The 15,999-nt window shown below is 38.9% G+C and overlaps 1 protein-coding gene across 3 annotated transcripts in view; it reads left to right on the forward strand.

Moving 5' to 3' along the window:
• CTNNB1 (catenin beta 1) overlaps positions 1-15,999 on the forward strand; it is a 40,853-nt gene that overhangs the window by 22,138 nt on the left and 2,716 nt on the right. For all 3 annotated transcript variants that reach the window (XM_032312977.1, XM_032313058.1, XM_032313140.1), the window contains exons 2-13: positions 5,092-5,152; positions 5,589-5,816; positions 6,015-6,268; positions 6,394-6,632; positions 6,723-6,924; positions 8,018-8,162; positions 11,501-11,604; positions 11,687-12,025; positions 12,291-12,449; positions 14,136-14,255; positions 14,866-15,016; positions 15,106-15,227. In XM_032312977.1, coding sequence (XP_032168868.1) covers positions 5,140-5,152; positions 5,589-5,816; positions 6,015-6,268; positions 6,394-6,632; positions 6,723-6,924; positions 8,018-8,162; positions 11,501-11,604; positions 11,687-12,025; positions 12,291-12,449; positions 14,136-14,255; positions 14,866-15,016; positions 15,106-15,227 — 2,076 coding nt within the window. In that variant the 5' untranslated portion in view covers positions 5,092-5,139. The remainder of the gene's footprint in view (positions 1-5,091; positions 5,153-5,588; positions 5,817-6,014; positions 6,269-6,393; positions 6,633-6,722; positions 6,925-8,017; positions 8,163-11,500; positions 11,605-11,686; positions 12,026-12,290; positions 12,450-14,135; positions 14,256-14,865; positions 15,017-15,105; positions 15,228-15,999) is intronic.

Consider the following 15,999-nt stretch of genomic DNA (forward strand, 5'->3'; position numbering starts at 1 on the left):
GTACTTTATAAAAATATAAAAGGACAGCATTAAGAATCTGGCAAGCCAAAAAAGCTACATGTGGCGAACAAACAAATTAAACATTTAATCTCAGAATTTAGAAAAACTTGCAGACTTGGGTGGTGTGTACATTAGATGGATGGACATGGCTATAACAGGATGTCTTGAGGTAACAGTTGATGGCTGCGTACCTTGCTTCGTAGGCTGGCCACTTATACAGGGCCTTCTGTGAAAATGTCTGCTTATGCTCCATCAGTATTATGGAACTGTGTATCAAAGACCTTATAAATTCTTACCCTTTTAACCCAGTAGTGGAGCAGTTCCCATGGAAGAAACTAAGAGAATCATTCATATGCAGAGATTTTTATTCAGCATTGTTTGAATAGCAAACTAAAGTGGGGAGGACTAGATATTCAAGAATGGGAGATTTGGTTACATTATACTACATAAAAATGATGCAGTATAGATGAAAATATTTTGTTAATGTGTACAATATGAGGAATTTGGTTTTGCGTGTTTATATTAAAAGAATATCTAATAGTAAATTTATAAAATACTAAATATACCAAATGTCATTAATGGTGTATCATTATTATGCAAATGACAAAAATATTTTATACTAAGCATATATATATATTACTTTATAGGTAGGGTAGAGAATAGGGAAGACAATAAAAAGAAGAGAGATCATTTGGGTAATGTCCTAATTTTTCCTAATCACAGTTCATATTCTGGTAGTCATTTTTATGCCAATGTATTTAAAGATAACACAAAGGCCATTAATATTAAGGAGTTTGAAGGAACAAAAGTGTCATTAGATACTTGTTTTTTATCGGCTGGTATAGGAAGACTCCTCAGAATACTCAGACATAGCTGAGGAGTAAAAGTAGGAAGGAAACTGGAGCAAGCTGTGATTTAGAAGTGTTCTTGATGAATAAAAAGTGTGCAAACAGGAAGATTGGAGGAGACTATAAATTTTTTAACTGGCAAGGTATTAGTAGGGATGGTTAATAAAAATGCATATGTGTGTGCTTTTAGATTTACAAAGCAGATTTTACTTAGAACTATTCTTAATCCCTGAGGATTTTTCATAAGTTTTTTATGTTCCTGAAGTCAAGTTGTGTTTTCTTATTTAAAAAAACAGAGTTAAGTGATTGGCCTTGGTTCTTTCAGTATGGGTTTTTGGAAAGTCAATTGTTTGCATGAACTGCCAGTATAAAAATGTGGCTTTATAATACATCTGCTTTATTTTTACATAGCAAAGTTTCTCCTAGTTAGTAATACTCAAATTTTGTGAACTCTCAGGTAATTAAATGTTTTGTCCTGAGGGGAACTGGAGAAGTAAACTTCAGTGTGAAACCTGTGTCATACTAAGAATTCTCACATAGACTTTGACAGAAGGCCACTTAAAGTACACAAGGTACTTTAAAGTAGAGGCTCCAGTTCACTCTTTGTGAATCGAGTAGCAGCTAGTAAGGCTAATCTTTTATAAAAATTTTCTGGTTTGCAAAAAAATAACCCTTTTTGTAGCCACATGATGAACTAATGTATGTGACGTACTTTGAAATTATTCTGTGAGAGGACACAAATATTGCATAATACCAACAGTCATTAAGTATAAGGGATGTTGGTGTTCATTGTAGAGTTGTGTCTACTTTCCAGAATAGTTGAAATTTTTCCTAATAAGAAAAAAGAAAAGCCTAGAATGCTTAAGTAGTCCTGTTAGAAAAGCTGAAGGAAAATGTTTATGGTAATACTTTGACCATACTTTGACCAATACTTTGAAGGTCTGGATCAAGATGAACTTTCACCTAGGTAGAAATTATTAACATATAAAGGATATATCTTTTTAATTCCATATCTTATTAAAACCTTATAGATTTTTAAATCAAAAATAGATAAATGTAGAGATAACTGCAAAGAGTACATGTTTAAATAACAACAACAACAAAAATAAATAAGGAAGGATCCATGAATCCGTTACCTACTAAACTGGAAAAATTGGCGATCCTGGCAATCTTCTTTCTTTGTTAAAGTACCACCTGGTGGTGGTAAAGCTGGCAGGACACAAGGCATTGTAATGTAGTCTGTAGTTAGTGATTACTTGCATCTGGGAGCATTTAGTACTTCATAATTCATTAGCACTATCCCCCCCTTCATCTTGAGTTGGAACTTAATAGCCTTTTCTCTATTTCTGTTTCTCCTAGTTCTTTCTGAAATGCCCAATGGTTGGAACTTTGATCATCTAGTTTGATCATCTTGTTTCTTCTCTTTTGTATATTGAGCATCTTTCTCCTTAATGTTTTAAGAGGGTTTTTCCAAAAATAATAAATTGAAACGTTCTGTTTCCTTTCCCACCCTTAACCCTTTTTAAAAATTCTGTGTTACTCTGGAGTCAGTTTTTCTGTTGATTTTTCTTGAACTTCTTCCTTTGATATTGGAGGGTTTTCTGATATGTTGGGCCCCTAATGATTGGCAGGGTGTGGTGGAGGGGAAGCCAGCCCTTGGGCTGAAAGGTCTGTCCAGAGGAAGACTGAGGAAGGCTCTCCTTTTGGGCAAGATTCTGGACTAGTTCTCTTTAGACAGTATATTCAGTTTCTAAAGAAAATTCTAAAATGAATAGTTCTCATATTTTTGGAAATTTTGGATTTGTCTGCAGAGTAATGTAGGAGTGATTTGGTTATACTGTTGCTTATGTAAATCCCCATTTTCCTTCCTACTTTCTGTTTCTCAGCCTGCTGGATTGACACTTGGCCTCCTTCACACATAGGATTGTAGTGAAGAACAAGAATAATTTTTTCGTATGCTGCATAAAATTTAAGCTATAAAAATAATAGTATTTACAGGTCCCCAACATACAAATTGATATTGTAAGTTTGGAATAGCAGCTTGCTTTTTTCCATAAAATCATTATAGATTACAGTCAAATTACAGATCAGCCCCTATAAACAGATTTTATGCAGTAACATGACTTAATGTTTTGTCTTTGCATCAACAACAAGGAAACAGTACTAAACTATAAATGTTTTTTTTTTCCTTGAAGCCATGTGTACTAGATCCTTGAAGAACAGCATATAACTGTTGACTTGCCAAAAACTTAACTACTGATAGCCTGCTGCTGACCAGAAGCCTTACCAATAGCATAAACAGTTGATTAACACATACTATTTATGTATATTATAGTGACTAGTTTGTTTCTGAGCCCTGTAGCATTCATTAGCCAAAGGAGGCGCTCAATGTAGAACGCATGTTAGGTCGCCTTTCCCAGAAATACTCTGGGAACTGGACTGGAGAACTCAGTTTCCAGAGAGGCAGAAGAATAAAAGCTAAAATGCAGCATTCATTAGTGAAGAACTTGGTATTTCTCAAAGTGTGGTCTGTGGATCCCTTGTGTATGCTAGAATGTTCATAAAAATTCAAGTTTCTATGCCCCACTCTGAATCAAAACCTTAAACACATAATCGCACTTGGTATCTTAAAAGATACTTATTGACAGGAACCACCTTTATTATTTTCTGTCCTTCATTTTGCTGTGTACAAAGATTGTCAATTGTTTCTGCCATGGACACTAAAACAATTGTATCCACAACTCTTGTCATCTTTATGTGTCAGGGGATCTTTGTGGTTATGAAAATCTAGAACTAGAAGAGCAATTTCAGAAATAATTAATACACACTTCCTTTAGATAGATCAAATAGGACTTTAGAATGTAGTTTCCAGCTTTTTAGACTCCTTTTTACATTGATAAAATACACACTTCTCACTTAAGTGTTTTTTTAACTCTATTTTTCATTTTTAAAAATATTTATTTATTTGACAGAGAGAGAGAGAGATCACAAGTAGTCAGAGAGGCAGGCAGAAGCAGGCTCCCTACTGAACAGAGATCCCGACACGGGGCTTGATTCCAGGACCCTGAAATCATGACCTGAGCCAAAGGCAGAGGCTTAACCAACTGAGCCATCCAGGTGCCCCTCACACTAAGTATTTTAGTCCATATCTCTACATATTGGTAAACCCAATATGTAATTGTAGTGCAAGATAAATTTGTTTAGGGGAATCCTTTGTGATAAAGGAAATTTTTTATTAGGAATATCTAGTGGCCATGAGCCTTTAAACAGTTCTCATTTGCAGGTAGTTTCCCATGTGATTCAGTGTTCTTTTGACTATTATACAGTAAAGCCAAAAGGCAAACATAGATGCTAAGATTTTTTATATATATATATATATATATATATATGTGATTAAGTTTTTTATAATGATCAAAACAGCATTAGTCAGTAATATTTATAAAAGATTGTTGCTGTAGATTTGAGCTAGAAAAAATTTTAACCAAAAAGGTGCTTTTTGTGTTGCAAACTTGCATTTGAAAAGTAATTTTACTTTTTAGTAAAAGATCTGAAATTGAGTGTATGATCCAGTCACCAAAACCTGCTGTGTGAAGGTATTTTAGATGGCATTGTATTATATCAGGAAAGAAAAACCATTCAGTGAAAATCTGGTGTTTTTTTAAAAATCCCATGTCAAATTCCACTGGCTAGAAAGATCTCTGAATTTCTCAGTGAATGAAGTTAAAAAGGAACAAAGGGCTTTTGGGAACTCAAGGAGGAGTTGATTTTGAGTAGTGTCCCCCCCTCCCCACCTTGACTTTCATTATAAATTTTCTGTATCTGCAAAAATAATTATACTTTCTGACATACTGAATAACGAATTTGTATTTCTACTTAAGAGGTTGTTGTTAAAGAGGAATTTTTACTTCAAGGTTCAGCAGTGGTGGAGCTGTGGTTGAGGGTATGGAAGAGACTGTAGAGTCTGGGTTTCATTCTCACATTTATGATAAAAGGGGATTTGGAACTTTTCATGGATGTAGTCCATGATGTTTAGGAGGCCATCCTAGTGACTGAAAAGTACTAAAAACAAACTTTAAAATAATAAAATACAAATATTTAATATTAATATATGTTTTTATTTTTATTTTATTATTTTATATTTTATTAAAATTTTATATTGATAGTAAAATATAAATAAAATTTATAAGATTATAAATTAAATTAATTTAAAATTAAATCCTAATGACATGATTAACTCTTCTAGGGTATCTGAAGCATACCATACAACGGTTTTGAAAATCCTGTGTGGGCAATGGCTACCCAAGGTTTGTATCATAAGTCTTTAGTTCCTGAATCAGGGCTCTGCTTCATTTCCATTAACCCAGTCTGGCTCAGATCCCCCTGCTTTACTCTCTCCCTGCTTACTTGTCAGGCTACCTTTTGCTCCATTTTCTGCTCACTCCTCCTAATGGCTTGGTGAAATAGCAAACAAGCCACCAGCAGGAATCTAGTCTGGATGACTGCTTCTGGAGTTTGGATGCAGTACCATTCTTCCACTAATTCAGTGAGTAACTGTTAGGTGGTGGTCCCCTAAGAGTGTAGATATTTCATCACTGAGCTAATCCTGGCTATCATTGTTGTTACTGGCTGAATTTCAGATTTGACTATTCCTAACAATATTTCAGTGGGTCATATAAACAGATTTTTAAATGAAGATAACATTTCTGTGGTGATAATACTAATGCTGTTTGATTTTTATAGCTGATTTGATGGAGCTGGACATGGCCATGGAGCCAGACAGAAAAGCAGCTGTTAGTCACTGGCAGCAACAATCTTACCTGGACTCTGGAATCCATTCTGGTGCCACTACCACAGCTCCTTCTCTGAGTGGTAAAGGCAATCCTGAGGAAGAGGATGTGGATACCACCCAAGTCCTGTATGAGTGGGAGCAGGGCTTTTCTCAGTCCTTCACTCAAGAACAAGTAGCTGGTAAGAGTGTTACTGCCTTAGTAAAAGTCAGAAGACAGTTTTGAGAATGATTCTTAAAACAGTTAGCATGTAATCACTTAAATAAAATGGTGTGGTAAAAGAGGGGAGTGATTGCACTGTTACCTTACCACTTAGTGTAGCACAAATTCAGGTGAATGCTGAATTATGGATTGTGAGTGCTGAATTTATCTTTCCCAGATATTGATGGTCAGTATGCGATGACTCGAGCTCAGAGGGTGCGAGCTGCAATGTTCCCTGAGACATTAGATGAGGGCATGCAGATCCCATCTACACAGTTCGATGCTGCTCATCCTACTAATGTCCAGCGTTTGGCTGAACCATCACAGATGCTGAAACACGCAGTTGTAAATTTGATAAACTATCAAGATGATGCAGAACTTGCCACACGTGCAATCCCTGAACTGACAAAACTGCTAAACGATGAGGACCAGGTAAGTAACTATATGGCTAGCTTTTAATCTGCTCTGAAGGAAGCTCTCAAGGAAGAAGCCTCTGAATGTCCACCAATATCAGTATTTGAAAATTAATGCTGTTTCTTGATTCCTATACATTATAGGTGGTGGTTAATAAGGCTGCAGTTATGGTCCATCAGCTTTCTAAAAAGGAAGCTTCCAGACACGCCATCATGCGTTCTCCTCAGATGGTGTCTGCTATTGTACGCACCATGCAGAATACAAATGATGTGGAAACAGCTCGCTGTACTGCTGGGACCTTGCACAATCTTTCTCATCATCGTGAGGGATTGCTGGCCATCTTTAAGTCTGGGGGCATTCCTGCCCTGGTGAAGATGCTTGGGTAAGAAAAACATGGTCACAGTGCTTGAAGCTAAGAAGGAGAAGAGTGCCATCACAGCATTTCTGATGAGGCTTTTTTCCTCTTCCCTAGTTCACCAGTGGATTCTGTGTTGTTTTATGCCATTACAACTCTCCACAACCTTTTATTGCATCAAGAAGGAGCTAAAATGGCAGTGCGTTTAGCTGGTGGGCTGCAGAAAATGGTTGCCTTGCTCAACAAAACAAATGTTAAATTCTTGGCTATTACAACAGACTGCCTTCAGATTTTAGCTTACGGCAATCAAGAAAGCAAGGTAAAAGTACTTTTCTGAATGTGGTTCATGGAGCATCAGGGAATCCAGTGTCCTGTCCTTCTGTATACTCTAGCACATTCTTTGTATGCTTCACCTGTTGTATACATACTAGAAAAAAAATTGGACATCTCTTTTTCTTTAAGTATTTTTCTGTATGAAGCTAGGTGATAGGGATAAAGTGGGCAGACTTAGAGCTTTCATTCTTAGGTGGGTGATAGGCACTGAGGTAATAACGTAATTACTATTTAATTAATGTATTCCAAGGAAATAGAGGGGCTATAAGAGCTTGTATGTGAACTAGACCCTGTTTCGAAGGTTCAGGGAGACCTGTAGGAGGAAATGATAATTGAGTTCAGCTCTCAAGGGTGAGGAGAGACTGATTAGGTGAAGGTCAGAGAGAGGAAACGACACCTTGGAAAGTCCTACTGATGAAGGAGAGGGACGAGTTTATGAAGTGTGAAGAGGAAAGGTTTGAGATGAGACTGAGGTATCAGCAGTGCAGGTTCTGCAGGGCCTTGTGGAAAATGTTCAAAGAGTAATGGAAAGCAGTTCAGTATCAGCAGAGGCATGAAGTGATGAGATTTGTTTTTCAAAAATCAGGATAGTTTGGAGGTGGGAGTATGCAGGGAAGTAAAGGACAAGAATGAATGATTATTTGATGATACCTCATTTTAACTAGGTGAATAACGATTAGGAAAAGCCAAGAGCCGAATCATTAGGAGTTCTAAGTGCCTATTCTGGTTCAGATTTTCAACAGATCCACTTTGATATAGCATGACTATCTGGGCATTACTGTTGCATACCAACATGGTTTCTCTTTGTTTCTTTTGCTTTGACCAGTGCGGGAGGAAGAAAATTGGGGCAGAGTTGCTATTTCTTGGGAGTACCGGAATACTTGAATTTGAGTGGAATGCTGTAGAAGGAGGGGTTAAACATGGCTTCAGTTTGGGGATCTGGGTTATGGGGTCCAGGCATACATTTAGGTCAGTGGCAAGCTGGCTGAAACGCTTCTTTAATAAAATAGGTTGGTAATGTGGCTTTTCTTCGTCATATGGTGAAGATTGCATAGCTAACAACATGTATATCTTTCTAGCTGATCATTCTGGCGAGTGGTGGACCTCAAGCTTTAGTAAATATAATGAGGACCTACACTTACGAGAAACTACTATGGACCACAAGCAGGGTACTGAAGGTGCTGTCTGTCTGCTCTAGTAATAAACCAGCTATTGTAGAAGCAGGTAAGTATTCTGAGTGTCATATGTACAGCATTTTGTAGTTCTGATTAGATTACTTGTATTAGGAAAAGGGTAATACACCTTGACCTTAGTGGGCTGAAACTGAATAGAACCAGTTTGCACCCAAGATTACATTCAAAGTATATGTGCTGCTTGACACCTTGCATTGGTGCTGTTTAAGCCTAGTTTAGGCAGAGTTCTTACTGTCCATCAAAAATGATGACTGATACTTGGTAGTTTATATTGTGTAGCAGAGGAAAGGAATAGGTGGACCAACTAGGGCCTTTTGTTTTTTTGGTTTTTTTTTTTTTTTTTTTTTTTAAAGATTTTATTTATTTATTTGACAGAGAGAAATCACAAGTAGGCAGAGAGGCAGGCAGAGAGAGAGGAAGGGAAGCAGGCCCCCTGCTGAGCAGAGAGCCCGATGTGGGACTCGATCCCAGGACCCTGGAATCATGACCTGAGCCGAAGGCAGCGGCTTAACCCACTGAGCCACCCAGGCGTCCCGGGCCTTTTGTTTTTTTTATCACAAGGCTACATTTATTCTTTAGCTACCTAGCATCAGTTCTCCTTTTTGTAACCCACCTAACAGGATCTACCTGGACTCTTAAACCAAGCTTTATATCACAACTGGAAGAGGGAAAATATGAAAGCATTTAGTAGAAGAAAATACTGGGAGTAAAGCGTAGGGTTGGTAACACCTATTTTTCTCACTTGTTGAGAATAATTTTACTTGAGAATTTGTGGGAGAGAGGGGCATTATGATTACACAGGATGGCAGCTGACACTGGGATGGACAGGTGTGGCTGCATTCATACTCAGCAAGGAGATAAAATTCTGCCAGCTATTCCAGAAATATGAGGAGTGCTTGCAAAAATTGCAGAATTTTGGACATAATCAGAATTTGTGGAGTGCAGTGACAGGTGGGTAGCTGGAAATGTATATGGGACTGAAGACCTAGGTATCTTCCATTTTAAGAAGTTAGCCAGGTTATTCTGATGTTCATTTGTGTGTTCTGAAAACATTCAGCATCCGTGTCTCAAGCACTAAAATAAGCATGTGGTATACATGGGATAGATAACCAAGCAGATACAGTCCCTGTATTTATTCCATTCTGGTGAGGGTGACAAAAAAATGCAAAAGATGGGGGCATTACAACTTAGAATGAATTCTGTGTAGGGTGAGAAACAGCAAATACTGATACAGAATTAATGGGGATGGGGGTACTTGCCTGAGAAGGGGACATAAAATGGGAATGCGGGATAAGAAGGCACCTGTTAGCTATATGAGAAGTGGGGATTAGATGCCTTCCAGGCAGAGAGAGGAAACATGTGCTATGTCCTGAAAGTGAGAAAGAGATTGTTAATCTCTAAGTGCTAAAGAGGAAGTGTGTGTAACTAGAATTTAATGAGTAATGGGTGAGTAGCCCAGAATGAGATTGAGAGGTTAGGTAAGGGCCCATATCTTATAGGACTTTCTAGACCTTTACGATGTTCATTTGTGCTTTTTTTCCAGCTTTAGAACCACAGATGTAGACTATTTAGTTCATTTTGCAGTACTAGGTGGGATCCAAATTCTAAAGGGTACCTTAAGGTTATGCTGAAGAATTTGGCCTTTGTCTTAATAGAAAATGAGAAGTTACTGATGGTTATTAAGCGATGGCACAGCATCACAGTGTGGTGTTTTGGAATATTAATAACTAACAGTGTGTGACAGTTTGAATGACCAAAGACAAGCAGACCGGGCCACAGAGATGTGTTACAGACTTCTACGAACGAAACAGTTTGTTATTAAAAATACACCGCAAAGGATGACTGTTTTGAGGTTTCCAAAAGAACCCATAGAATATAATAACTTAGGGGTTAAAGGTGCAACCCGTTGTGGTTTGTGGTGGGTAGAACATTGGTACCATTAAGATAAATGCAACTACCAGAATGGATTGGTAAAGATTTGAAACAAGATAATTTAAGAAGCTGACAGAGACGGCGGTAGGTGGGTAGAAGTGTATGGTCCTAAAATGCAGGGGAAGACTGGGCTAGAGATTTTCGAGTTGACCTGTCAGCTTACGAGGAAGGTGGATGTGTGCATCAGAGGCATCTGCATAGGACTTTTCCCTTAGACCTGCTGAATACAGTTGTGTGCTTTTAAAGTCCATAGGCTGTTCTAATGGGATATTTGGGGTTAAGAATACACCTGTGAGAGTGAAGAGTCAAGGGAGGGAATGAAATCTTTGTGGGAAAGAAGGTAGTCATTGAACAAGTACTGGGCATCAGTCTTTTGCAGGTCATTCTGTTTGTTAGTAGCTGGAGCTGTTATGAGGAAGGAACCAGATGGGGATGATCCTTGTCCTGTAGTGGAGGTAGAGGAATTACAGAATCTCGAAAGGGGCACGTGGCTGGCTCAATTGGTAAAGCATGCAACTCTTGATCTCCAGGTTTATGAAATCAAGCCCCATATTGGTTATGGAGCCTACGTATGATTTTTTTTAAATAATAAAATGAAAAGTAAAACAGACCTGAACAGATGAACAAGGAGTCAAGGGAAAGTATCTCAGGACATTCAGAAGGGACTTCAGTAGGAGAGAGATGGGTGAAGTTAGGCCATTGTGTGGGAAAGTGAGCTTCTGTTTAGACTTCACCACTATAAGTGTCCTTCCTTAGGCTCCTAAGTGGCGAAAGGTTGCAAACCTTTCAGGCACATACTTTTGGAGTCAGTACGTTCCACAGAGTCTCTCGTAATAAGCATTCCAGTGCATTTTTGAATTGGTCTCACATAGCTGCTTCAGGTCTTTGCTCAGGCTTCAGTTTCACTCTGAGGTGACCTAATTACACTACTTGAAATTGTAGCCCCCACCATCTTGTGTTTTTTTTTTTCCATAGCACTTAATACCATCTCACATACTATGTAGTTTCAGTTTATTAACTGTGTACTTGTTTATTGTCTGCCTCCAGCTAGACTATAAACTCTATGTGAGTGGGGACCTTGGAGTATTTTGCTCACTGGTACAGCTTCATCTCAAAATAGGTGAATATTTTGAGACGATTGAATGTTTGAAAGGAAATAAACAATATAAAAATTACCTAAGAAGGACAGTGGAGATAATGAAGGCTTTCTCCACATAGAGAAAGAACAATAGATACTCAACAGAAGTTGTCACTAATTGAGGTGAATCGGAAAAGAAAGGGGGAACTGAGCAACGTCCTAGCAAATGAAACAAAGGACTTAGGTGGAGGGGATAAGCTTTGGCAATGAAGAGGGATACTCTCTAAGCCTAGAAAAGACAGTGCTGATTGGAATTACCAGCTAATGGCCATCACCTTAGATCTTTTTTCACATTCTAGGTGGAATGCAAGCTTTAGGGCTTCACCTGACAGATCCAAGTCAACGTCTTGTTCAAAATTGTCTTTGGACTCTTAGGAATCTATCAGATGCTGCAACTAAACAGGTAAATTTTGAGTATGCCAGTGCCTTGGTGACAGAACTAAGTAAGATAAATAGGTACTGAGCATTTGTTTTTATGTCCATAGGAAGGGATGGAAGGTCTTCTTGGGACCCTTGTTCAGCTTCTGGGCTCAGATGATATAAATGTGGTCACCTGTGCAGCTGGAATTCTTTCTAATCTCACTTGCAATAATTATAAGAACAAGATGATGGTCTGCCAAGTGGGTGGTATAGAGGCGCTTGTCCGTACTGTCCTTCGAGCTGGTGACAGGGAGGATATTACTGAGCCTGCCATCTGTGCTCTTCGTCATCTGACCAGCCGACACCAGGAAGCAGAGATGGCTCAGAATGCTGTTCGTCTTCACTATGGACTACCAGTTGTGGTTAAACTCCTGCACCCTCCATCCCATTGGCCTCTGATAAAGGTAAACTGTCAAGCAAAATAGAAGGTTGCAGAATTGAAAATGAGCCACCTCTAGCTCTTGGATAGCTATCTAAGTGTAATAGATTGTCAAGTACGAGTCCGTTCCTTCGTACTTGGGAGGTATGGCCCGGATGGGGTTCCGAAGTATTTGTGAAGTCTGTGCTACTTTCAGGTGACACCAATAGATTTAGTGTGGTGGCACTTTTAGGCTAAGATGATGATTTTGTTGAGTTACAGGCCTGTTATTTATTCTTTCTTATCTACAGGCTACTGTTGGATTGATTCGAAATCTTGCCCTTTGTCCGGCAAATCATGCACCTCTGCGTGAACAGGGTGCTATTCCGCGACTAGTTCAGTTGCTGGTTCGTGCCCATCAGGATACCCAGCGCCGTACATCTATGGGCGGAACACAGCAGCAGTTTGTGGTAGGTAGATCTGAATAGTGACACTTGGCTATTTAAAAGGAATGCATAAATTCATAGGATCCTGAACGTCTTCGGTCATTGGTTCCCTCCATCTTCCTGGCTGCAGGGCTATTTGCTAATGGTTTAAAAAAAAACTGACATGTTTCTGTGGCTGCAGAAAAGAATAAGGAATAATGTGGCTCATAGTGAAGCCTTTGACTTTTCCATTGCATCATCAGTCTTACAAAGATAGTTGTGATGTACTGCTGTGGGGTTAGGCACTTCTTATAATGTTTTCATTTAATCCATGGGGAGGTTCACCTTAGAAAGCAGCAGAACCGTAATGTGAATCCAAGTCCATCTGATTTCAGAGCCCTTATTCCCCATTAGAACATGAGTTTGCCTGTAAGTATGTAAGTTTACTGTCTCTTCCAGGAATGATTGAAACCTTTTTTACAGACCTAAGAATACTAACAAATTTCAACAATAAGTAGTAGCATTTCTGATATCTTGACCCATAATCTCAGCCTAGAGCTTTGATGTCAGGTTTGCAGTCTTTTACAAACCAGCTTCATTATAAGTATCTAAAGACACTTCGGGATTTACTCCTCCAAATTTATTTCTGAAGATTCAGATCTTCAGAGAGTTTTCTCTTTCTGAATTAGGTTACTTTAGAAAACAAGAGCCTATCAGAACAGATTTTGGGCATCTCTTCTTGGCTAGTTGTTATGTGTACACACTCATGATAGGGCCTTTATCCATTTGTTACTCTTGGTATTGGCATGTCTCCATGATAATGGCTTAAAAGAATGCAAAAGATACCTTTTAACTCTTTAGGAAAAAAGGAATATTTGTGTCTTTATAAAAAATCAAGTTTTTATAAATGTCACTAAAAGTAGCAGAATCATTACCTTTTTTAAAACTCAGGAACAGGGAAAAAGCTGTGAGTACCTACATTAACAAAAACTAACGTCCTTCTCCCATAGAGACCAGCAGTCAGTCTTGGAGGTGGAAAAGAGTGGATCTTCCACTTGACAGCTCAATAGAAATTTAGCAGTTGGTGATAAAACTCTGCTTGATTTTCACCTGATACACGTAGATATACAAAACTAAATGGAGCATATGGAAGAAAAGCACTTGTCAGTCTGTGTATAACTTTGCCATATTTGTGTATCTTTATATATTCCTTTTACCGAAAGTGGTTGGTGTCTTGGGGTGCCTGGGTGGCTCAGTTGGTTAAGCGACTGCCTTCGGCTCAGGTCATGATCCTAGAGTCCCTGGATTGAGTCCCGCATTGGGCTCTCTGCTAGGCAGGAAGTCTGCTTCTCCCTCTGACCCACCCCCTTCTCATGCTCTCTCTCTCTCTCAAATAAATACTTAATTTAAAAAAAAAATTGGTTGGTATCTAGACTGTAAGAAAGTTATCTTTGGGATTCAGAGTATGTCAAAGCACTATTTGCTGTGCGTAGTGTGTGTGGGGCAGGGGGGAGGGTGGTGCAGCTAGGAATTAGTGCCGTCAGGAGGTTTCCCCCACCTCAGTAACGTTCATCTGCATGGAATCCTTCATTCCTAAACCAGTTGCAAATTCTGGAGAATTTTGGATGTGTAATGGGAATAACTAGTCAAAGAACTGCTATAGAAAGCCTTTCTGTTTATAAAGTTTAGAGAGGAGAATGCCCAATTTGTTTACCATGTTTCTTTTGGTAGGAGGGGGTCCGTATGGAAGAAATTGTTGAAGGTTGTACTGGAGCCCTTCATATCCTAGCTCGGGATGTTCACAACCGAATCGTAATCAGAGGACTAAATACCATTCCATTGTTCGTGCAGGTATGTTGGTTTCATGTGAGGGGTTCTAGATTTTATGAGTCTATAAGTAAAATTTCATGGATTTTAATGATTAAGCAAGATTTCAGAAAATTAGGGACCAAATGGGGCAATTTTTCATCTCTCTCCATTTATAAAATGACAACACTCTGCTCACATCCCCTGCCAATAAATGACAAATGGAATCTCAGTGTGTAGTGTCCTTTTAATCCAGTACGTTTAACTTTATGAAAAGTCCCTTCATTTTCCCTGGGTGGTAGGAGAAATACTAGGGCTAGATCCTGAAGAAGAGGGATACTCCACTTTAGAGGTGCTGAGCTTTGGAGGTAGGAGAGATGGTCTCGGTTGCCAAAGCACAGATCTCCAGCCACCTCCTGGTTTGCCACATCTGAGCTCAACTAAAACTGTTGCTGAGGAAAGGTTTTGTAGCCAGAAGTGATCTAGAAAACCAGTGCTCCAGAGCATCACATACCTGAGCAGTTAGAGAATAGGATTTAATACAAGTAGTGCAGACACCTTGCTTTCTCTGCAGTGGGAGTGTTTGCCACACAGTGCGGCGCTTGCTGTGTTTTTTCTTTATTTAAGTAGGTTTTGTTTGTGTTTTTCTCTTTAGCTGCTTTATTCTCCCATTGAAAATATCCAAAGAGTAGCTGCAGGGGTCCTCTGTGAACTTGCTCAGGATAAGGAGGCTGCAGAAGCCATCGAAGCGGAGGGAGCCACGGCTCCTCTGACAGAGTTACTTCACTCTAGGAACGAAGGTGTAGGTAAGTGCGAGAGGAACCAGAACCTTTAGCTGGTGTACATAGGAGAGCCTCAGCTTTTCCTCAGGGGCCTTTTTCCTTTCCTCTTCCAGCAACATACGCAGCTGCTGTTTTGTTCCGTATGTCTGAGGACAAGCCACAGGATTATAAGAAACGACTTTCGGTTGAGCTGACCAGTTCTCTCTTCAGAACAGAGCCAATGGCTTGGAATGAGGTAGGCCATGTGGACATGTGTATGCGGTAGTGTGCAGTTTCCACTCAAATGTTCGTACACGTTGATTTGCATTGACCGTGTCCTTGGCTTGAATATTCATCCTTTCTGCTACCTTAGCAGCTGCTATGAGGAAGAACCACAACTTTAAACAGCCTATTAAGAACAAACAAGTAATGCTGCTTGACATTAGAATTTGTGAGGGAGATGGATGAAAAAGTTACCAGGTTAAAGCATCTTTTCCACAAAGGAATATTTTTCCTTTTAAGGAAAGAGGCACTCTGTTAGTTGGAGGTCAATTTATTGATACTTTTTTTGAATTCTCAATTTTTCATCTACTTTTCTATTTGAATTTCTGTGAATTTGTTTTCAGTACAGAATTGTTCTTGAAACATTAGAACCACCCTGAATTTATTCAGTTATGCTACATAGTCATACAGTGGATTGTATGAATGCAAAGAGATGCTGTAGATTGTTAGGTGAAAAAGAAAAGTAGATTGCCAAATAGTGAGTAGTATGTTAGTTGGGTTTTTAGTGGGCAGTCTTAACATGTTCCAGCTTGGGCTGTGAACTTCCCCAAACCTGTTCCTCTCCTCGTCTTCCCCTTTCAGGTGCTGGGGCTAAAAATCTTCTTTGATAGGACATATCCTGTTAGCAACTCCTGTTGGGGGCAGACACTTTGCCCATTTTGTTGACTGTTATATTTACTGAAAGAATAAATTAGTGATTTTTTTTTTTAAAGATTTATTTATTTATTTGACATCACAAGTAGGTA

The sequence above is a fragment of the Mustela erminea genome, chromosome 1 (assembly GCF_009829155.1).
Source record: "Mustela erminea isolate mMusErm1 chromosome 1, mMusErm1.Pri, whole genome shotgun sequence".
Lineage (NCBI taxonomy): Eukaryota > Metazoa > Chordata > Mammalia > Carnivora > Mustelidae > Mustela > Mustela erminea.